This window comes from Triturus cristatus, chromosome 1_2 (assembly GCF_964204655.1).
Source record: "Triturus cristatus chromosome 1_2, aTriCri1.1, whole genome shotgun sequence".
NCBI classification, from domain to species: Eukaryota; Metazoa; Chordata; class Amphibia; order Caudata; family Salamandridae; genus Triturus; species Triturus cristatus.
The window spans coordinates 1,078,656,761-1,078,680,391 of NC_140580.1; the positions used below are offsets into that span (position 1 = coordinate 1,078,656,761).

The window sequence follows — 23,631 nt, forward strand, 5'->3', positions numbered from 1 at the left end:
CACGCAACGCCCAATGTCACAAGAACATTCAACATTGCTAAAGCAGGAGGTAATCTCCCTCCTACAAAAACAGGCAATAGAACACGTTCCTGTCAATCAGCAAAATTTGGGGGTCTACTCCCTATATTTTCTAATACCAAAAAGGGACGAGACTCTACGACCTATTCTAGATCTCCGGCCCCTAAACACATACATACATACACTCAGACCATTTTCACATGGTAACGCTTCAGCAGGTACTTCCGCTCCTCTCCCAGAACGACTTTCTCACCACACTGGACTTGAAAGACGCATACTTCCACATTCCAGTACACCATGCTCACAGAAAGTACCTCAGATTTGTAGTGGGCGGACAACACTACCAATTCAAAGTGCTCCAGTTCGGAGTCACAACAGCACCACGGGTATTCACCAAGTGCCTAGCGGTGGTGGCGGCACACCTCAGAAGACAGCACATTCACGTCTTCCCATACTTGGACGATTGGCTGATAAAAGCCACTTCATACAACCAATGTGTACACCACACCGCTACCACAATCCAACTACTTTACCAACTAGGCTTCACGGTGAACCACCAAAAGTCCCAGCTAACACCATCCCACATAAAACAATACCTTGGTGCCACCATAGACACCTCAAAAGCAATAGCCTACCCCAATCCGGCCAGGATTGCAAGCATTCAGGCTTTGCGACAAAAATTCATGCCTCAACACTCCCTTCCAGCACGAGTGTTTATGCAACTGATGGGGATGATGGCCTCTTGCATTTTTATAGTGCCCCACGCAAGACTCCAGATGCGTCCACTCCAAGAGTGCTTAGCACACCAATGGAACCAGGCCCAGGGGCAACTGACAGATCTGGTGTTGGTAGACGGTCGTACCCATCGCTCTCTGCAGTGGTGGAACACCACAAACCTTTCCAAAGTTCGACCGTTCCTGGACCCGATTCCCCAGATAGTACTAACGACTGACGCATCGCTCTCCGGCTGGGGAGCTCATCTATTACACCTCACAGTGCAGGGCACATGGTCGCCGCAACAAAAGCTACTCCATATCAACCATCTGGAGTTACTAGCAATCTTTCTAGCCCTGAAATCTTTTCAAACACAGATTTCAGGCAAGGCAGTCCTCATTCGCACAGACAACATGACAGACATGTATTATATTAAAAAAAAAAAAAGGCGGCACACACACTCCACAGCTCTCTCAACTGGCACAGATCATATGGAGATGGGCAATTCCCCACAAAATCTTTCTCCTAGCTCAACATGTCCTAGGAGTCCAAAACACTGTGGCAGATCTGCTCAGCAGACAGACACAACAGATCCACGAGTGGGAACTTCACCCACAGGTTCTTCATCCGTTCTTTCAAATGTGGGGGTATCCACAGATAGACCTCTTCGCCACCCACGAAAACACAAAATGCCCAAGCTTCGCCGCCAGATACCCACACCCATTGTCCAAAGGAAATGCGATATGGATGAACTGGTCAGGCAAATTTGCGTATGCTTTTCCGCCTCTCCCACTCATTCCATTAGTGGTGCGAAAACTACAACAGCACTCCCTCACACTGATCCTAGTAGCTCCAACGTGGGCCAGACAAACGTGGTACACCACGCTGCTGGAACTCTCAGTAGTACCGCACCAAAAGCTACACCTCTCACCATGCCTCCTAACCCAGAACCATGGAGGGATCAGGCACCCGGACCCAGCTCAGCTCAACCTTGCGATCTGGCTACTGAAATCCTAGAATTCGGGTACCTAAACCTTCCCCCGGACTGGGTGAACGTCATCAGAGAAGCTAGACGCCCTACCACTAGAGCCTGCTATGCTGCCAAGTGGAAAAGATTTGTTGTTTATTGCCATAACAACACAATCAATCCTCTAGACGTGTCTATACAACACATCATATGCTACTTACTCCACCCACAAAGGTGTAATCTATACATCCATTCGTCTACACCTCGCAGCAATTGCAGCTTACTTACCAAACAGGCAGCACCTATCGCTTTTCAGAGTACCTGCCATTAAAGCCTTCATCGAAGGCCTCAAAAGAATAATTCCCCCCAGAGTACACCCTCACCTGCGTGGAACTTAAATATCGTTCTCACAAGGCTGATGGGGCCTCCCTTCGAACCTTTGCATAAATGCGAACTGCAATTCCTCACATGGAAAACAGCTTTCCTTGTAGCCATCACTTCCCTTAGAAGGGTCAGTGAGATACAAGCACTTACCATACAAGAACCTTTTCTTCAAGTGCACCAGAACAAGATTGTTCTCCGTACCAACCCAAAATTCCTACCTAAGGTCCTTTCCCCTTTTCACCTAAACCAATCTGTAGAATTACCAGTATTTTTCTCGCAACCTCAGACCGTTGCAGAAAGGGCTCTGCACGCGCTAGATGTCAAACGAGCCTTACTTTACTATATCCAGAGAACACAACCTTTCCGAAAGACCAAACAACTGTTTGTCTCTTTCTCGCCACCACACAAGGGCAACCCCATCTCCAAATCAGGGATAGCTAGGTGGATTGTAAAATGCATCCAGATTTGCTACCACAAAGCAAAACGAACGCTTTCCGTTCCCCCTAAAGCCCATTCTACACGGAAGATAGGGGCTTCCATGGCATTTCTAGAGAACATCCCACTACATGTTATCTGCAAAGCAGCTACATGGTCAACACCGCACACTTTCACTAAACACTATTGTGTAGATGTGCAAACCAAGCAACAAGCTAGTGTGGGCCAGGCTGTACTGAAAACACTATTTCAAACCACTACAACAGATACCGGTGGTCGCCGCTAAGGTTGGGAACTGCTATATAGTCTATGCAAAAGTGTGTAATCTGCAGCTCGTATGCCTCGAACAGAATATGCTACTTACCAGTATGCATCTGTTCTTGGCATGTAGAGCTGCAGATCTACACACGCCCACCCGCCTCCCCGGCTACCTGTATCTGTTCCAGTCTATCTTATTTAGATACAACACACATGGGTTTCTTCACTGTGGTTACTACGCTCCATCTTTCCCTGCTGGCGAAAAACAATCTGAGGATGGAGCCGAAGCCCATGCGCAATACGATCCAAAGGAGGAGTCACCGACCTCGTGACTTCCAAAGACTTTCCAAGAGGAAAAACAAACTTCAAACATCCGGGCCCAACACCAGATGGCGATCTATGCAAAAGTGTGTAGATCTGCAGCTCTACATGCCAAGAGCAGATGCATACTGGTAAGTAGCATATTCCTTTGTAGGAATGTTTTGCAACTTTAAGTGATGTTCAAAAAGGTTTTGTGGAAAATATTTGATGTAATAAACAGTATATTTGTATAACCATCTCCCACAGAAAGTAGACTTTTTTGCCAAATCAAGGAACATTTAAAAAATGTGTGCATCAATGAAAAATGAACATGCTTGGGAATTGTGCATTTGGAGCTTGATAGTTGTAGTGTCTTGGAAGAAGTGAACTAGGTGTATTCTGCCCATGTTTCATTTAACCTGGTTGACAACATGAAAGGCCACAGGACAATAGAAGAATTGCTGGCCACTTCAGTAAACTAAACATAACTCTGACACAAAAACAAATACAACATGTTTTTGGCACACCCGCCTAATGTGGTTATTCTTCTTCCTCTTTAGGGGTTGTGCACTGTTTTAGTTTGGTTGATTGAACAGACGCCTAATATTTCCAAATTGCTGTTTTCCTTCACAGCAAGGAACTATTGTGTACAACACTGACAGGTCAACCCCCCAGCAGTATGCCTGTAGCACCTCAAGCTCTGAAATGGACCGTGTTAGCCAAACGGACAGCACAGGGGCTCCTCAAGAAGTGGGTCCTGGCATGGAAAATCCACTGTTGGCTGCATTGGTTCCAAACATGATGCCACCTGTACAAGACGTACAGCTTGTTCTTCCAGGTGAGGCTACTCCGAAGGTGTGGAGGAATATTTCATCAATTGAACAGACTAGCTTATGCCTTACAATTATGTAGGGTTTGTACATGAACTAGAATTTGCACCATTAATGTAGGTTTTAATGTGTATGTTGGTCATTTCTTTTGTTAGATTCTCAGTCTATCCTTGAGAGGCCTCCGCTTGCTGTTCAGCAACCACCTGCTAGTAGCAATCCTCCTTATCCAACAATGTCACCCACCTTTGTACCAGGAACTGGCTTTGGGCCTCCGCTACCAAACCAAGGCTTTGTACCTCCATATGCACCTGAGAAAATGCACACCTATCCAAGCAATAGTGGGGAACAATCCCTTCCATCCTCCCCTGGTGGAGAGTCAATGACTGAAATGCAGTGGAATCAAGACCCAGGTTTGTAATTCACTTTTGTAATCAAAATTAAGTTTTCTTTGCAACCCCAACATAACTCTGAATACTTTTATATTGGGCTACAAACATGTCACTTTCCCCAGCTGCCCGAGGTTAACTGCAGCAGGCTCAGTGGCAGTTCAAGAGAGAGAGGTACTGACAGACTGTGAAAATATGTATGAAAAATGAGATACTGAAGGGAGGAAGGGAATGGTGCTGGTTTGAGCCAGGAATGTCTTTTGTTCGCAGTCCAGCCCTGAAGCAAAGTCCAGGTCCGTCTGAAAACATATCTTGCAATGTTAAAGAGCTTATGTTTAGCCTTAGAAAGCTTTGATTGTTGGCTTATGTCTGGTGAGTGGAAAGTTTGCACATGTATACAATTTAGAGAATTGGCAGTCTTATCACCAGTCTTAAATGTGCAGAGTGTCTATATATTTACCTCTCTAGCCATTCCACCCTTTTCCCCAGGGGTCCGTGTGACCAAACCTATGAATGCCATCCCAAAGCAATTCGAAGCTTCTTCAAGGATGCTTGGTGGAGGGGGAAAGTAGAGCACATCCCACTGCCTACCCAACTTTATTTCCCTATGCCCTCCATATCCCCCGTGCCCCCTCCCCCCACCAAACTACCTCTTCTGAACAATTGTCCCATGATGTGAATTTCACTATATCTTTTGTTTTTAACATTTAGCTAAAAACTCCACTGTTTACAAGTATTTCTAAAGAGAAACTAATGACATTATCCAGTAATTCATAGTCCACCGAAGGGCCCAGGTGCACTTTTCTCTCCACACCAGCATATCCTGCGAATGCATGTCAGAAACCTGTACCCTTACGAACAGAACACTAGGGGTACAGCAAGCAAATATCTTGAGTAAAGAGGTCCCTGTCTAATACACTGTGCCTCACAGGAAAAATGTAATCAGAATAACACCAGTTTTAATACTGTACAAGCTCTGCTCCTGTAACCGTTGCCGGCTCTTCTCATTGTGTTTTGATTTAAAATACTGTCAGAAATGATGCCTTCTATGCCATGGTGCTGATATCACACTTCATTTTACTCAAAATCTAGCTAGTCATCAGTGATCACTGATGTTCGAAGGGGCCAAGTATGAGCCATGGTGCAGGAGGACTGGGTAGGTGGCTTCTTAGTGCTCTGGGGCTAGGGCAGGATAGTTGGTCCTAAACTTTCACTCATGCCTTAGATAGTAGAGTAGTACATGAGGATACTTCCATGATCCCAGAGTATGTATATAAATCACTGTTGGACCCGGCCTCGTGGCGTGGTCCTTACCCCCGTGGATTGTGCCCGTTCCCCGCCCCGGCCTTCACGGGCCACCCTTCCGAACTGCACCGAGACCCCTCATTCCGAGCCGCACGAGGTCGCATACCCCTCGGGGCTCCGCCATCTTGTTGGCATCCCCGTGACTCTGTGCGCCAGCCGGCGCGACCCCGCTCAACCCGGCCTCGGCCCCGGCGAAGCCCCGACATCGAGGCACCAAGAACTGGCCAGGGGGTGCCACATGAACCATTCACCGTCCCCGGCGGAGGACAGTATCGATGAGACCCCCGACTGTCCTCCCATCCCTAGGTGTGATCGCCCTGCAACTCTCTTGGGCCGGGCGCCTCTCCTGCTGGGCGTCTGGCCACCTCCACCCGGCCTCTCCGCCCCCCCCGCCCCCCCCGGGCGCCAGGGTCCGGACATCAAAGGGCTCCAGACCTATATCTGGGGCGACCCCGCCACAGATCGGCAGTTGTATCCAGGAGTCGAGAGCCCTGCTGATTGAATCGCGGCCGACCCTACGGAGAAGAACTCTTGCTTGAACTATCACGAGCCCTGCAGACTGCGTCGCGGCTCCTTCTTGTGAACACCTTGAAGCCCCCCGGAACATCGGGGCCCTGCTGACGCTGTCGCGGCCCAACCTCGCTGAAACCTCCCTCGGAGCCCTGCTTACGACGTCGCGGCTCGAGCTGAGCAGAAACCATCTTGAGAGCCCTGCTGACCTGATCGCGGCTCCCCACGAACTGAACGCCAGAGCCCTGCTGACGCCGTCGCGGCTCGACCCCTCCGAGATCCGGAGGTCCTCCAGCTTGAGGATAAGAACTGGGCCCCAGGTACCCTCGTACCGAGCTCCTGCCAAAGACTGTCCCGCTACCCCTACCCTTCCAAAGAGACATTGAGACTTTTTGTGGATCCCTCGCTCCCTTTCGTGTAAATATTGATCTCGTAAACCTTTAAATGCTGATAAAGAATTGCTCGTCTTGAGACAACCTCCTTGAGTCCGGTGTGGTGGTGTTACTGTGCTAGTACGTGATAGGAGAAGGATCTCTCAGGAGGCTTCTCGACGGCGCTCGGCTACTTCGTGCAAGTGAGGGCCCCCCCCCCCTTGGTGGTCTCACCGACTCCTCGGGGTCCGCCTTCCAACATTTGGTGGCCAGCGACGGGATCCGAGCCGAACGCAGTACGTACCAGCCAGTACCCACTAGCTACCCATCCAGTCAAACAGTAATCATGAGCAGCCAGGAAAATAACGCGACCATGGAGTTCCAGCCCGAACGGTTGGAGGAATATACGCACAAAGAATTAAAACAGTTCTGCAAGGACAAAGGCATTGCAACCACCAGCCTAGGTACCAAAGAGGAGATGCAGAAAGCTCTGAGGACCTGGCTGGAGGCCGAGGCAGGCCACTCCCAAGAAGAAGGTCCCTTGCCCCTGACTGAGGCCACATCAACCGCACTGACTCCGGCAACCGGAGGAAGAAAGAGCCTAGAAACCGGCCTCTCCAAAGAAGAAATACGAGAGCGGGAGAAGGTCCGGAACCACGAACTAGAGCTCGCACGACTGCGGCTGGACGGCGAACTCCAGCTGGCGGAAAAGAAACTGGCCTTAGAGCAGCTACGGCTTCAAGAGGAGATAGAAGAGAAGAGACGGCACCGAGAGTTGGAGGAAAAGAAAATGACCCTGGAGCACGAGCGAAGTCTCAAAGAGCTCGAAATCAAGGCCAAGAACGGGGGGACCAACACCCCCAGTACTAGAGACACCCTACCGCCTGTCGAGGCCAAGGTACATATCCCGAAAGAGGTCGTCAAGGAGTACTATAAGAATGACGACATCCAACAATGGTTCAAGGCCTACGAGGTGGCCATGACCTCATCGGGTGCCCCGAAAGGACTGGGGCGCCGGCCTGTGGGGGCGGTTCCTGAGTGAGGGTCGAGACACACTGCTCCAGCTGCCTGTAACGCCCTGAACGTCTCAGGATCGTTTAACAGACACGATAATGAGAACGCAACCACTTGTGAAGGTTTAGTTATTTTAATGAAGGCAAAAATAATACAAGGAATAAACAAAGGTTTATAGTCACTGGAATCCTCCAGGCTAAGTACGTTACCAGCCCACAGCACGGATGGTCCTAACCGTCCTCTGCATATACGCCGATCCCGGCGTATGCCAACAGAGGGCAGAAATGAAATGGCCGACAATGCCAATCGGTAGGCTGTGAGGGGCACGAAGAGTGTTGGGGAGAATCTAGGAGTCAGGGAAACACCCAGCCGGGGTCTCTACCTGAAGGGAGCAGCCGCTCAACCTCTTCCTCAGACTGCACCGGGACGCGGAGTCACCTCCTGGTGATGCGTCACCGATACCCCAATCACAAGCAAAGAAGACTGAACCGAGAGCAGCCGCTCGATCGATCCTGTGGACTTCAGAGTCTGTAACGCGGCAAACACCTCCTGGTGTGCGTTACAGCTGGCAGTCCCTGTATCTCTGGTCGGGCTGGGAGTTACGACTCCAACCAGCAAAAGCGCCACTGCGCTTTGACTCAGCCGAGTCAAAAAGCGAAGCTCAATGGTTATCCGGTAGAGCTTCCGGGTCCTTCACAGGTGACGATGGGGCAAGACACGGCCCAGGGAGTAACGACTCGACCTACCTCCGTTCTTGCCTTACTGGAGCACCACTCCGGAACACTGCTCTTCACTAAGCAGGTACGTCGGTGTAAACACAATATCCGACAGCGTTGTTCCTCCCTTTATAGGGCGTGTTTTCCTTGAGTTATGTAACAGCTCTCCTGTTTACATAAGGGCGTGTTTTCCTTGAGTTATGTAACAGCTCTCCTGTTTACATAAGGGCGTGTTTTCCTGGAGTTATGTAACAGCTCTCCTGTTTACATAACCTCTCAACCGCTAAGCATCCTGGGAGATGTAGTCCGTTTTCGCTGGTACCGTTTTCCTCCCCTCGCATGACAGGAATTCTTGACACTGCCGGAGGAGGTGATGACCTCCTACGATCACATGAAGGAGGCCCTGCTCACCCGCTACGGGCTAACCGCGGAAATGTACCGCCAGCGGTTCAGAGACTGCAAAAAGCTCCCGGGTACCACCTGGGTGGAATATGTGGACTTTTTCAGCCGGGCCCTAGAAGGATGGATCAGGGGTAGCAAAGTCACCACCTACGGGCAGCTGGTCGACCTCATCGTGTGGGAACATCTCTCCAACAATTGCTTCGTGGAACTGAGGCAACACCTCTTCGACAGCAAGATGTCCGACCCACGAAAACTCGCCGTCGAGGCCGATCGATGGGTCAACTCCCGGGTCCCCCGGAACTCAATGGGGGAGTACCAGAGGAACCCCACCGGACCCCCCCGCCAACGCGGTGGAGGGGGAGGGCCGAACAGGAACCGGGAGCCCCCCTCGAGGGCCACCGCAGCAACAACCCTCCCCGAGCCTAGCCCGAAGGGGGGCGACCCCGGCCAGACCCGGACCACGGCCACCAGTAACATGCTACGGCTGCCAACAAACCGGACACTATGCCAGCGACCCGGTCTGCCCCTGAACCGAAGAAGCGGGGCCGGCGGGCCCCTGCCCCGACAGCTGGCGGCCGCTGCCCTGGGAGAGGGAGAAGAGGAAGAAGAAACCCTCGACCGAGGGACCACCGAATGGGAGCCGGCAGCCATGTCCCTGATCTGCCTGGGTAGCCGAGAAATGGTGCCCCGCACTCCCATCCCAAGCAACACCCAGAAGTACAGGCAGCAGGTCACCGTCAATGGACAACGGGCCGAAGCCCTTCGTGACACCGGCGCCAGTGTCACCGCTGTCCGCTGCCACCTGGTGACCCCCGAACAGATCCTACCCAATGTACTGTGCCCCGTCCGGACGGCCGACAACCGCGAAAGCCTGTGCCAGATGGCCCTGGTCCCATTCGAGTGGGGAGGGGTGACCGGCCTGCTAAAGGTGACGGTCCGCGATGACGCACCCGTAGACTGCCTCCTGGGGAACGACTTGGAGAGTTCCCCCTGGGCTCAAGTAGAGCGACGAGAGCACCTCCGAATGCTGGGACTATACGAATGGGCCTGCGCCAGCACCCGGTCCATGACCGCCCGGGCCCCCCGCTCGTCCTCGGCCCCCGGTGCCGCCCAGCCCGAGGGGCTCGCACCACCCCCCGCCGGCGGCGAAGGGGAGGCGGACACCGACCCTGGACCTAGTGAATCCTCCCCAGAGGAGTTTGCTTCCCCGTGCGCCCTACCAGAACTGGCACAATGGCGACACGAAGGGGGCCCCACCCGGGAGCAGTTCCAGCAAGAGCAGCAGTCCTGTCCCTCTCTCGAAGGGGTCCGACAACAAGCGTCCGCACTAACCAACGGGGACCAGACCGGCACCCACTGGGTCTACTGGGCCGAGGGCCTGTTGTACAGTGAGCAAAAAGTGGCAGAACTCGGGGCCAGCCGCGTGTTGGTGGTCCCCCTCCGCTTCCTGGAGTTCCTGCTCAACCTGGCACATGACGTGCCCCTCGCCGGACACTTGGGGCAAGACAAAACTTACAGCCGTCTGGTGACCCACTTCTACTGGCCCCGGATGCGGAGAGACGTGGACAACCACTGCCGGTCCTGCCAGACCTGCCAAGCCAGCGGGAAGACGGGGGGTCGGGTCAAGGCCCCCCTCCAGCCCTTTCCAGCCGTCAGCACCCCGTTCGAACGGGTCGGAATCGATATCGTGGGGCCCCTGGACCCCCAGACCGCCCTGGGCCACCGCTTCATCCTGGTCCTCGTGGACCACGCCACCAGGTACCCGGAGGCGGTCCCGCTAAGAACTATAACGGCCCCCGTGGTAGGCCGGGCCTTGATGGGGATCTTCTCCCGAGTGGGATTTCCCCGCGAAGTGGTGAGCGACAGGGGCACGAACTTTATTTCCAAATACATGCGGTCCCTGTGGCAGCAATGCGGGGTCACGTACAAATTCACAACCCCCTATCACCCTCAGGGGAACGGACTGGTTGAGCGGTTCAACAGAACCTTAAAGGGAATGATCCAGGGCCTGGAAGAACCCCTCAGGCGGAGATGGGATGTCCTGCTGCCGTGCCTCCTGTTTGCCTATCGGGAGGTCCCGCAGAAGTCCCTGGGGTTCAGCCCGTTTGAACTATTGTACGGACATCCGGTCCGCGGGCCGCTCAGCCTGGTCAAGGAGGGCTGGGAGACGAAGCTCCAAGGCGCCCCTCCTGACGTCTACCGATACCTCCTGACCCTCCGAAACCAGACCCGCAAGTTCCGAGCCATGGCCGAAGCCAACCTCGAGGCCAGCCAGGAGGACATGAAGCGGTGGTACGATCGGAACTCCTCTACCATCGAATTCGAGCCAGGCCAGAGAGTGTGGGTCATGGCCCCGGTTGAACCCGCCGCCCTCCAGGACAAGTGGACCGGGCCCTTCAAGGTAGTGGAGAAGAAAAGCCCCGTCACCTACCTAGTCGACCTGGAGTCCCCCCGGAACCCCCTCCGGGTTCTACATGCTAACGGGTTCAAACCCCACTTTGCCCGGACCGAACTGAGCCTGCTACTGGCGACCGACGAGGGGGGCGAGGACGACTCCGAGCCCCTGCCCGACCTCTTGCAGTCCAACGTCCATGACGGATCCATCAAAGGTGTCCAACTCGCCTCTTCCCTGACCCCGGAACAGCGTGACGACTGTCAACTGCTGCAGGACTACGCAGCCCTCTTCTCCCTCACCCCGGGGGTGACCCACTGGTGCGTCCACGACGTCAACACCGGGGAGAGCCCCCCCGTGCGACACCGAGCCTACAGGGTACCCGACCGAGTGCGGGCATGCATCCAGGCCGAAGTAGCAAAGATGCTGGCCCTGGGGGTCATCGAACCCTCCGACAGCCCGTGGGCCAGCCCTGTCGTCCTGGTACCAAAGGCCGCAGCCCCCGGCCACTCCCCGGAGTTACGATTCTGCGTAGACTACCGAGCCCTGAATGCGGTGACCAAGACGGACGCCCATCCTATACCCCGGGCCGACGAACTCATCGACCGCTTAGGGGCCGCCCGCTACCTGAGCACGCTGGACCTCACCGCCGGGTACTGGCAGATCCAGCTCACCCCCGGCGCCCAAGAAAGATCCGCCTTTTCTACCCCGGATGGGCATTACCACTTTCGGGTGATGCCCTTCGGAATGAAGAACGCCCCGGCCACTTTCCAAAGACTTGTAAACAAGGTTTTGGCCGGGCTCGAGGCCTTCAGCGCGGCCTACTTAGATGACATTGCCGTGTACAGCAACCACTGGGCGGAGCACCTCCTTCACCTCAAAGCCGTCCTGGCCGCCCTCCAGCGGGCCGGGCTCACGATCAAGGCCAGCAAATGCCAGATCGGCCACGGATCCGTGACCTACCTGGGCCATCAAGTGGGAAGCGGGCAGGTGGCCCCTCTCCAGCCAAAAATCGATGCCATCCAGGCCTGGGAACCCCCTACTACCCAGACAGCTGTCCGGGCCTTCCTGGGCCTCACCGGTTACTACCGGCGGTTCATCCGGGACTATGGGAGCCTTGTTGGCCCCCTCACAGAGCTCACGTCCAAGAAGTAGCCCAAGAAGGTGCACTGGACACCCTGCTGCCAAGCAGCCTTCGAAACCCTCAAGACAGCGATGTGTACTGCCCCTGTGCTGCAGGCCCCCGACTACAGTAAGGAGTTCGTGGTGCAGACGGACGCCTCAGAGTATGGGATCGGGGCCGTCCTGTCCCAAGCCGATGAAAAGGGGCTCGACCGACCAGTGGCCTTCATCAGCCGACGGCTACTGCCCCGGGAGCAGCGATGGAGCACCATCGAGCGTGAAGCCTTCGCTGTAGTGTGGGCCCTTAAGAAGCTCCAGCCCCATCTCTTCGGTACCCACTTCCGGGTCCAGGCCGACCACCGGCCCCTGCGGTGGCTAATGCAAATGCGGGGCGAGAACCCCAAGCTGCTGCGGTGGTCCATCTCGCTGCAAGGGATGGACTTTGATGTCGAACACCGGCCCGGCAATGACCACGCCAACACCGACGGCCTGTCCCGCTTCTTCCGCCTTGACGAGGAGAATCCCCAAGGAGATGGGTGACTCTCCATGCCTTCGGCTGGGGGGGGACGCCTGTTGGGCCCGGCCTCGTGGCGTGGTCCTTACCCCCGTGGATTGTGCCCGTTCCCCGCCCCGGCCTTCACGGGCCACCCTTCCGAACTGCACCGAGACCCCTCATTCCGAGCCGCACGAGGTCGCATACCCCTCGGGGCTCTGCCATCTTGTTGGCATCCCCGTGACTCTGTGCGCCAGCCGGCGCGACCCCGCTCAACCCGGCCTCGGCCCCGGCGAAGCCCCGAGATCGAGGCACCAAGAACTGGCCAGGGGGTGCCACATGAACCATTCACCGCCCCCGGCGGAGGACAGTATCGATGAGACCCCCGACTGTCCTCCCATCCCTAGGTGTGATCGCCCTGCAACTCTCTTGGGCCGGGCGCCTCTCCTGCTGGGCGTCTGGCCACCTCCACCCGGCCTCTCCGCCCCCCCCCGGGCGCCAGGGTCCGGACATCAAAGGGCTCCAGACCTATATCTGGGCCGACCCCGCCACAGATCGGCAGTTGTATCCAGGAGTCGAGAGCCCTGCTGATTGAATCGCGGCCGACCCTACGGAGAAGAACTCTTGCTTGAACTATCACGAGCCCTGCAGACTGCGTCGCGGCTCCTTCTTGTGAACACCTTGAAGCCCCCCGGAACATCGGGGCCCTGCTGACGCTGTCGCGGCCCAACCTCGCTGAAACCTCCCTCGGAGCCCTGCTTACGACGTCGCGGCTCGAGCTGAGCAGAAACCATCTTGAGAGCCCTGCTGACCTGATCGCGGCTCCCCACGAACTGAACGCCAGAGCCCTGCTGACGCCGTCGCGGCTCGACCCCTCCGAGATCCGGAGGTCCTCCAGCTTGAGGATAAGAACTGGGCCCCAGGTACCCTCGTACCGAGCTCCTGCCAAAGACTGTCCCGCTACCCCTACCCTTCCAAAGAGACACTGAGACTTTTTGTGGATCCCTCGCTCCCTTTCGTGTAAATATTGATCTCGTAAACCTTTAAATGCTGATAAAGAATTGCTCGTCTTGAGACAACCTCCTTGAGTCCGGTGTGGTGGTGTTACTGTGCTAGTACGTGATAGGAGAAGGATCTCTCAGGAGGCTTCTCGACGGCGCTCGGCTACTTCGTGCAAGTGAGGGCCCCCCCCCCCCCTTGGTGGTCTCACCGACTCCTCGGGGTCCGCCTTCCAACAATCCCGATGACCAGCCAGTCCTCAATTGTATTCTACGTCTGAGATTGTGCATTGATAGTTGTAAAGAGTAGAACAATTCTGCGCTGCGTGTGGGGACCCTGCGTCACTAGTCAGGCCGATATACACATGCATTATCGGACATGGCCAGCAAGGTCTTGCCAGCAGTTCTGGAGGACCTTAGCACCTCATTGCCCCAGGCGATCCATTACTGCCAGGTACGACATCCACACCCGCTCAAATACCACAGACTGTATTGGAAAAGCAGGTGTTTCCATTTTTTTTATTTCATCCAGGCATACCTGTGAAGGACAACTGGATTTTACAGTGATGTCCTGGCGTAAATAATGGATATGCCCTCAGGTGGGTCTCGTATCTTAGGAGAAGAGGCAGACTGCTTTATAACGCTTTAAAGATAGCAGAGCTACAGTGCGTTCTTTGCGGCTATTGATCCCCGGAAAATCAATTTCTTCAAGTTTCAAAAATTCAGTGACTATTCCAGGGGGTAAGTGTATAAGCTGAGACCAGCCAGTGATGCAGCAGACAACCTGGTGCTTTTGAGGCTGCAGGCACAGAACCAGCAGACAACGCGCAGGCCAACAGTTGCACCAGTCCTCGATCTTATCTCCTTTGCTACAATGCCCAGCAGCTTGCTTTGGTTTGCCTTCAGCGGTGCATGCTCATCCAGTTGGGGGACAGGATCCATCACTTTCTCTCGAGGGAGGCAATCCATCACGTCAGACAGTTGGATCTTGCAAATTGTTCAAAAACGCTTTGTTCCCACTTTTTCTATCCTCTCCACCAATATTCCTCCCACACCAAAATGAGTTTCGGAAAAGCATCTGTCATCCTGCTGCTTGAGGTATGCCCATTGCTCTCAAAGGGTGCCATAGAGAGGAAGGTTGTTACTCCATCTACTTCTAGATTCCAAAAAAGAACGGGTCTGAGGCCTATTTTGGACCTCTGGCTCCTGTAGAAGGACAAATTCAAAAAGCTCACACTTGGCTCAGATCCTTTCTGCCTTGGACACTGGTGACTAGATGGTGTCCTTGGAATTTTCACCATGTGTTAGTTCATATACCTTTCTTGCAGTCCCATAGGTGTTACTTCCAGTTCAAGGAGGGTCATGAGCATTTTCAGTTTGTTGTCCTCTTTCGCCCTCTCGAGCACCCCTCAAGTGTTCATGAAAGTGATGGCATTAGTCTAGGCACATCTTTAGAAAAATGCCCCCAGTGTGGAGCGAAATTCCCACACAGTGACCATCACAAGGTCTGTAACCTGTGTCTCTCGCCAGAACACGACGAGAACAATTGCCAGGCCTGTGCCTCTTCTCGATCGAAAAAGACCATCCGTGGTCGCCAGGCTTGACGACACATCATGGCGCAGAAAGCAGCTCCGGCACCAGTGGACATCTTCAAAGGCCCAGATGTCCTGGAGGAAGATTCCAAAGACCTGGAAATTGTGTCCGAAGCAGATGACTCAGACGACCACATCACTCCTGGTCAATGAGTAAGTACAACTGCCCCCACCCCCACTCCACCCGAAAAAAAGAAGGCCCTGGTCAAGACTTCGCCTGCTGTTCCCAGTCGTGACCAAAGACATACTTCAGAAGCCCCGCCCTCGGGCTCGGCTCCGAAGATAAAGGACAAGCCTTCCGGTAGCTCGGACCGAGCAAACCGCATATTCCCGTCCCAAAAGCGCCTTCGGCACCGAAGCCGGGAGAGCAACCTACTCCCAAAAAGCAATTGGCTCCGACCACTTCGTCGCCGAAAGAAAAACCTTTGGATCCGAAACCAAACCCTTCGGAACCGAGAAAGATTTCAGTCTCCATAGCCAAGCCGAAGGACTCTAAAACACCTCAGAGCACAAATCTCAACCACGTTCGGACCCGAAAAAGTCGGCGCCAACAACGGTTATCGAGGAGGAAGAACTTTTTCGACCGCAACCTGTCGATCCCAAACAGAAAAAACTCCATATTGACCCCGAAACAGGACGTGTGACCGCTGTGCCACACAAGAAGAGGAAGCTGGACACAACAGACACTCCTGCAGTGCCTCTCAAAAAAAGACTGTGCCACTTCACCTATAAGACCTTCTGCTCCCATTCTTCCTACTCCTGTTCTTCCTCCTATACCTCTCTCACCTCCACAGTCTATAACATTTCCACCACATACACCACCACCACCACATGATGATGATGATGATGTAGGGGGAGGGGGAGGCAACAATGACCCTTTCACTGACCCTGACAATGATACGGACGATTATGATACCCCAATAGATCCCACAGACCTCCCAGATCCCCAGCCATATCCAACAAAACCATTGCCCCCAGATGACAATATTGGATTTGGGCAGCTTGGTAAAAGAGCTGCTATTTACCATGGCGTTGACATGTATTCAGACCCTGCAAATGAGGATTTCCTCCTAGACACCTTTGAACAGTCACAGAAATCTGTCCGAATACTGCCAGTGCTCAAGGTGGGTCATTAAACATGCCCCAGACCTATTCAAAGACCAAGTGAAAGCTTGAATTCTCAATCCTAGGATTGATCAGAAATACAAACCTGACCCCCCCCCCTCCGCCTATGATCCCACCAACATCAAAGGGCAGCTACCCCTAGACTCCCTAGTAGTGTCTAACGCAAGAAATTGCGCCAATTCCCAAACCTCCGGTGACGCACCACCTCCGGATAAGGAATCTAAGTTTCTTGATGCCTCTGGCAAGAGGGTTGCTGCCCAGGCAGCCAATCACTGGCACATAGCTAACACCCAAGCATTACTTGCTAGGTATGATAGGGCTCACTATGACCGACTAAAAACCCTATTGCAACATTTACCTGATCAGTACAAGACTCAGGCAAATGGCTTAATTCAGGAAGGCAAATTAATAACCCAACGCCTCAATGAAGTGTGCCCTTGATGCAGCCTCTAGGGCCATTAACACAAGTGTGCTACTCAGACGACACGCCTGGCTACGCATTTCAGACTTTAAACAGGAGGTACAAACCACCATCCTCAACCATCCGTTCAATCAGGAGCAGCTTTTTGGACCGGCTGTAGACACCACTCTGGAGTAAATGAAAAAGGACACGAAGACCGCTAAATGCATGGGAGCCTTAAAGTCTCCATCCCCACGTGGTTCCTTTTGTCGCTCCTTTTATAGAGGAGCATCCAAAAACATGGGAACAGACACAAACATCCCCCAACAGAGGATATTTTAGAGGAGGATACAGGGGAAATAGCAAAGGGAGAGGCCGAGGTAACAATAATACTCGCACCTCCCCCGCTAATAAACAGTGACTTCCCTCCAATCCCCCCAATTTTTTTTTAAATATATTTTTTACATTTTTAAGTGTCACACACATCATACAGTACATGAATATTGCTGTATGTACAGATCATCTTGAACAGTTGTAATGATCATTACACATTCTGTCGTCATGTTACAATTCGAAACATGGTCTGACACTTTTAACATAACTACTTAAAATACCCCCCCTCCATATGAACCCTCATGAAATTACATGTGGCTAATATAAAGATACAAAACACTCAGGAAAAGTGCGGACAAGCAGCAAATCTCTTGCATATAAAATGTTTCTTAAATGATCTATTATCACATCTTGGACACCTCCTACATAGTTATTCATATATAAGTGCAGGACCTCGTAGCCTCCAGACTCCGACTAGATCTCCCTTACAATTCTTTCGCCTTAAAGTCTTCCAGTATTGCATTCCATGCTAAAGAGATAGGTTTTTTGCGCAAACCCCGGTCCTCTTCCCTCTTAAGCTCAGCGCATTCTGCTTTGCCCCATCTCACCGCCATACCACTCCGTTACCAACGGCGCCGTAGTGTCTTTCCAGCATTTAGTGATTGCATGCCTGGCCAGGATTAGCGCTAAATTAACAAATCTGATCGTGGGGTTGCCACTTTTGGATTTCATACCCAACCCGAGTAGGGAATGTTCCGCTAGTACACCTCGTCTCCACGGTGCCACTTCCCTGAGGACCTCGTGCACTTCTGCCTAATAGTGCTGTAAGCGCGGACACGTCCACAGCATATGGAACAGGCCGGCACTAGGGCTCCTGCATCATGGGCATGCGTTTGACGTGGTTGGATACATTGCGTGTAGCCTGCGAGGGGTCAAGTAAGCACGATGCACAATCATAAGTTGGATAAATGTAAACTTTGCATTGCGTGACCCCTTTATGGGATATTCCAATATTGCATCCCATTCTTTATCAGTAAATACCCTACTCAGGTCTGCTGACCACCTATCCCGAAGTGCCTGCAGTGACAATCCTGCATGTGACCGAACACCCTGGTAGAGCCATCTAGTCAAATGGCGGCCATTCCCCATTAAGTATTGTAAATGTACCAGTGCGTGTGTCGGAGGTTCTTCACCAGTAGGAGCCCAAGTGGTTCTGACATATCGCATTATGGTTGCGTGTAATAGGAACAGAGTGTTCGGTACTTCCCTCTCCTCCACAAAGGTGTCGTGATTCATCAGTGTGTGATCTGCAAACAACATCCCAACAGTGTCTACACCCGCCTCCGCCCACGTAGAAATTTGTCTCCGCGAAACTGTTCCCAGCGGTGTAGTTATACCAAGTAGTGGTATATTAGGTGCATATGGAGTATGCGTCTTTGTATAAGCTAGTGCCCTCTTCCAGTATATTATTGCTGCCTTCAGTAATGGGGGAGCGGATGGCGCAAGCACTCTACCCGACAGCAGAAGTGCGTGTAAGTTGCCTCTAGTCCATTCTCCCTGTGACATTTCTATTTCCTGGAGGTTGCGCCCCACAATCCAATATGACAACCACTGTAGTTGTCCCGCGTAACAGTATGCCCTGAAATCCGGTACGCTCATGCCTCCACCTCTGCTGGACAGTTGCAATTTGGCTAGTCCTACTCTGCACCGACCCGGGCCCCAGATCAGCTCCACCAGTAGGGTATCTAGCAACTTGAACACGCTCATTGGAAGCACAATTGGTAAGTTCGTGAAGTAATAAAGTAACCGTGGAAGCATCACCATTTTGGCAATAACCACCCTACCGGCCACCGAAAGGGGAAGTGACGTCCAGAACTTTATTTGGCCTCTCAGTGAGTTTATCGCACAGGTTACATTGCCATCTATGACATCTACTGGTTCCCTATACAAGTTGGTACCCAGATACTTAATCATAGTCTGCGCTACCCGGAATGTCCACTGCCCAAATTGTATGGTGTCCTGCATCAACCCTTCTGTAAACGTTAAGGCATATGACTTAGTTTCATTTATAGCGAGTCCTGACAATGAGCGAAATGTTTGGAATAGCACAGGGAGGGGCGAGGAGTCACCACCAAGGTTTGTGAGATATAGGATAATATCACCCGCATAGGCTGAGACAACATGCGTATCATAGCCAGTTGTAATGCCCTTATGGAGCGCCAGTCTACGAATTTTCTCCAATAAGGGTTCTAGGGCTAACACAAAAATTAAGGGGGAGAGTGGACAGCCCTGTCTCGTACCTCTCGCCACTGCGTATTGTCTCGATATATATTCTCCCGTGCGGGCTCTAGCAGTGGGGTTAGTGTATAAAAGGGAGACCCATTTTATAAACGCATCCGGTATCCCGAATTTCGGTAGAGTTCGGAACATGTAGTCCCACTGGAGAGAGTCAAAAGCCTGACGCATGTCTAATGAGATACACCCCTGATGTTGAGGGTGCATTTTGGAGTGTGACATAAGGTGATGCAACGTCGATGTTATGGGCTGTGCTGCGGCCAGGTACGAACCCAAACTGATCCGTGTGGATCAGTCTGGGTATATGGCATTGGAGCCTATTAGCTAATAATTTACTTAAAATGTTATAGTCTGTATCGAGTAATGTAAGGGGTCGGTAACCTGCAATATCCCTACTGTCCCTACCTGGTTTGGGCAAAGAGACCACCAGAGCCTGAATTGTGGTAATTGGCAGAGAGCCAAGTTCCAGAGACTCTTGATACGTTTGATGTAGTGCGAGACTAGCAAGGGCATATAGGTCACATAAAACTCAGCCGGCAGGCCATCCAGCCCCGGGGTCTTATTTCTGGGTAGGGCCCTGATAGCAGTTCTGATCTCTGCCTCAGTCACCGGGCTCTCGAGCTCCTTCCTGATCTCATCTGATACCTGTAGGAGGGGGAGTTCCTCTAAGAAAGAGTCAAATTCGTTATGATCATGTTATGCTGGGGCGGCATATAGCGACTCATAATATGATTGCAAGGCCTCATTGATTTCTAGTTGTGTGGTTGCGATTGCACCCTCTTGCGTATTAATTTCAAGTATCGGAGCCGCCTGTGTGGCGTTGCATATTATCATGGCCAGCAACAGTCCAGTATGCTGTTTTTGGTTATATCAGGTGTAATCTAGCACTCGTAGGTCTTCCAGCAGTTCTGCATATTGAATATTTGCTTCCTGTAATTCCTCTTTCCCCGAAGCACTCTGTGCAGCCTCCTGTTCTAACTCGCCGAGTTTATTCTCAACAGTTTTGAGTCGATTAAGTATAGCAGAATGGACCCCCACCTGTGTACTAATTGCAACTCCCCGCAGCACCGTCTTAAATGCGTCCCACTCAAGCTGACGCGTGCTAGCAGTGTGTGCATTCACATCAAAATAGGTAGTTATCGCTGTGGAGAGCACTTTCCTGAACACGGAATCCTCTAGCACAGTGGGCTGCAGTTTCAACGTCGGAACGGGTGCAGGCACCTTACCCCCCCCCCCCCATTTAACAACTACTTCCAACGGGTTATGGTCGGATAGGGTTTTACCTAAGTATGTAGTGTCCAACACATTAACATCTCACGCTCTTAAAGCAGGAAGTTCTCTCACTGCTTCAAAAGCAGGCAATTGAACCAACAAGACGACTTCCTTGCCATACTAGATCTCAAGGACGCCTACTTTCATATTCCCCATTCACCCCGCTCACAAACAATACCTAAGATTCATGGTGGACAGACAACACTACCAGTTCAAAGTCCTTCCATTCGGGGTGACCACCACGCCCAGGGTGTTCACAAAGTGTCTAGCGGTAATAGCAGCAGCAACCCACTTGAGAAGGCAAGAAATCCATGTCTTCCCATACCTCGACGACTGGCTGATAAAAGCCAGGTCACACAAACAGTGTGTTCATAACACTCCTCAAACCATCCAGCTACTACACAACTTGGGATTCACAGTAAACTACACCAAGTCACAGCTTCAGCCCTCCCACATACATCAGTATCTAGGGGCCACAATAGACCCCTCCAGAGCTCTGGCATATCCCACTCCAGCCAGTATGCAAGCCCTAATCACCAAATTTCAACAACAGCACTCCCTCCCAGCCAGGGTATTCATGCAGCTCATAAGAATGATGGCCTCTTGCATCTTTATCGTACCTCATGCAACACTTCAAATGTGCGCCTTACAGGAATGCCTAGCATGTCAGAGGAACCAGGCCCAAGGACAACTTACAGATGTGGTGTTGGTGGACAGCCGCACACATCGCTCTCTGCAGTGGTGGAACACACAAAACCTGTCCAAAGGGTGGCCGTTCCTAGAGCAGGTTCCACAGATAGTGCTAACAGCAGACGCATCACTCACCGGTTGGGGAGCCCATCTCCTAAAACATACAATTCAAGGCAAATGAACCACTCAACAAAAAGTGCTCCATATCAATCACCTGGAATTACTAGCAATATTCCTAGCACTAAAATCATTCCAAGTACATCTACAACACAAGACTGTCGTAGTCCGGACGGACAACATGCCAGCCATGTATTACATACAAAAACAGGGGAGCACGCATTCTGTGCAGCTGTCCCAGCTCTCACAAAGCATTTGGAGATGGGCCATTCCACAAAACATATACCTGCTTGGAGAACACCTTCCAGGAGTTCACAATCAGATTGTGGATCTGCTAAGTTGGCAGACACAGCAGATACACGAATGGGAACTCCATCCCCAAATTCTTCAACCATCTTTTCAAATGTGGGGCCAACCAGAAATAGATCTGTTTGCCACAAACGCAAAATGCCCAACCTTCGCCGCCAGGTTTCCACATCCGTTGTCCAAAGACTATGCGATATGGATGAATTGGTCAGGCAGATTTGCGTACGCTTTTCCGCCACTCCCACTAATTTCCCTAGTGGTACGCAAGCTCTGGCAACAGTCTCTCAAGATGATCCTGGTGGCTTCCACATGGGCACGCCAACCATGGTTCTAAACACTACTGGAATTCTCAGTAGTTCCACATCAAAAACTACGCCTCTCCCCAACATTGCTAACGCAGAACCGTGGAGAGATAAGACACCCCAACCCAGGTCAGCTGAATCTGGCTCCTGAAATCTTAGAGTTCGGTTATCTTAACCTTCCGCCGGACTGTATGAATATCATTAAAGAAGCCAGACGTCCTACTACTAGAGCTTGCTATTCCGCAAAATGGAAAAGATTTGTCATCTACTGCAACAACAGTCCTATTGATCCGCTGGATGCTTCCATCCAGGACATCATTTGCTACTTGCTACACTTGCAAAAATGTAATTTGGCATATTCATTCATAAGATTACATCTAGCAGCACTTGCTGCTTATTTACAAAATAGACAACACTTGTCACTATTTACAGTGCCTGCAATTAAAGCTTTTATGGAGGGGCTTAAAAGAATAATTCCTCCCAGATTACCACCCTCGCTGGTGTGGAATTTAAATATTGTTCTTACCAGGCTCATGGGTCCCCCATTTGAACCTCTACATAAATGTGAACTTCAGTTCCTCACATGGAAAGTAGCTTTCCTTGTTGCAATTACATCTCTCAGAAGAGTAAGTGAGATCCAGGCTTTAACCATACAAGAACCATTCTTACAAATACATTGTAACAAAGTGGTTCTTAGAACAAATCCAAAATTCCTTCCCAAGGTCATCTCGGCTTTTCATCTTAATCAATCAGTTGAGTTACAGGTGTTTTTCCAAAACCCTGACTCAGTAGCAGATAGAGCCCTTCACACACTAGACGTTAAAAAGGCACTACTTTATTATATCGACAGGACTAAACCCTTTCGAAGAACAAACTAACTGTTTGTGGCCTTCTCACCACCTCATAACGGTAACCCCATCTCCAAAGCTGGGATTGCCAGATGGTAGTAAAATGCATTCAAATATGCTACCAGAAGGCTAAAAGCACATGAACAATTCCCCCTAGAGCTCATTCAACACGGAAACTATGGGCTTCCATGGCATTCTTAGGGAACATCCCCTTAGATTACATATGTAAAGCAGCAACATGGTCTACACCACACACGTTCACCACACACTATTGTGTTGACGTGCAGGCTAAGCAACAAGCTTCTGTGGGCCAAGCTGTTCTTAAAACCCTTTGTCAAACTACTGCATCGGATACAGGTGACCACCGCTAGGGGAGACACTGCTGTGCAGTCTATGCACAGTGTACGATCTGCAGCGCATATGCCTCGAACGGAAAATGCTACTTACCAGTATGCATCTGTTCTTGGCTTGTAGAGCTGCAGATCCGTACACGCCCGCCTCTCCGGGACCTGTATCCGTTCCAGTATTATTCTTAATCAGATACATTCACATGGACGTCTCTTCTACTTATTACTGACTCAATCATTTTCCATCATGACGAAAAACAATCTGAGGATGGAGTCGATGCCCATGCGCACTATCGTCCAAGGGAGGAGTCACCTTTCTCGTGACTACAAAAGACTTCTTCCAAGACAACAAGGTGCAAGCATCCGAGCCCAACACCAGATAGCGATCT

General features: G+C 51.8%; 1 protein-coding gene across 8 annotated transcripts in view; it reads left to right on the forward strand.

Moving 5' to 3' along the window:
• The window catches only part of SEC16A (SEC16 homolog A, endoplasmic reticulum export factor), a 559,433-nt gene that overhangs the window by 252,390 nt on the left and 283,412 nt on the right, over positions 1-23,631 (forward strand). For all 8 annotated transcript variants that reach the window (XM_085612981.1, XM_085613007.1, XM_085613017.1 and 5 more), the window contains exons 19-20: positions 3,710-3,914; positions 4,062-4,316. In XM_085612981.1, coding sequence (XP_085469107.1) covers positions 3,710-3,914; positions 4,062-4,316 — 460 coding nt within the window. The remainder of the gene's footprint in view (positions 1-3,709; positions 3,915-4,061; positions 4,317-23,631) is intronic.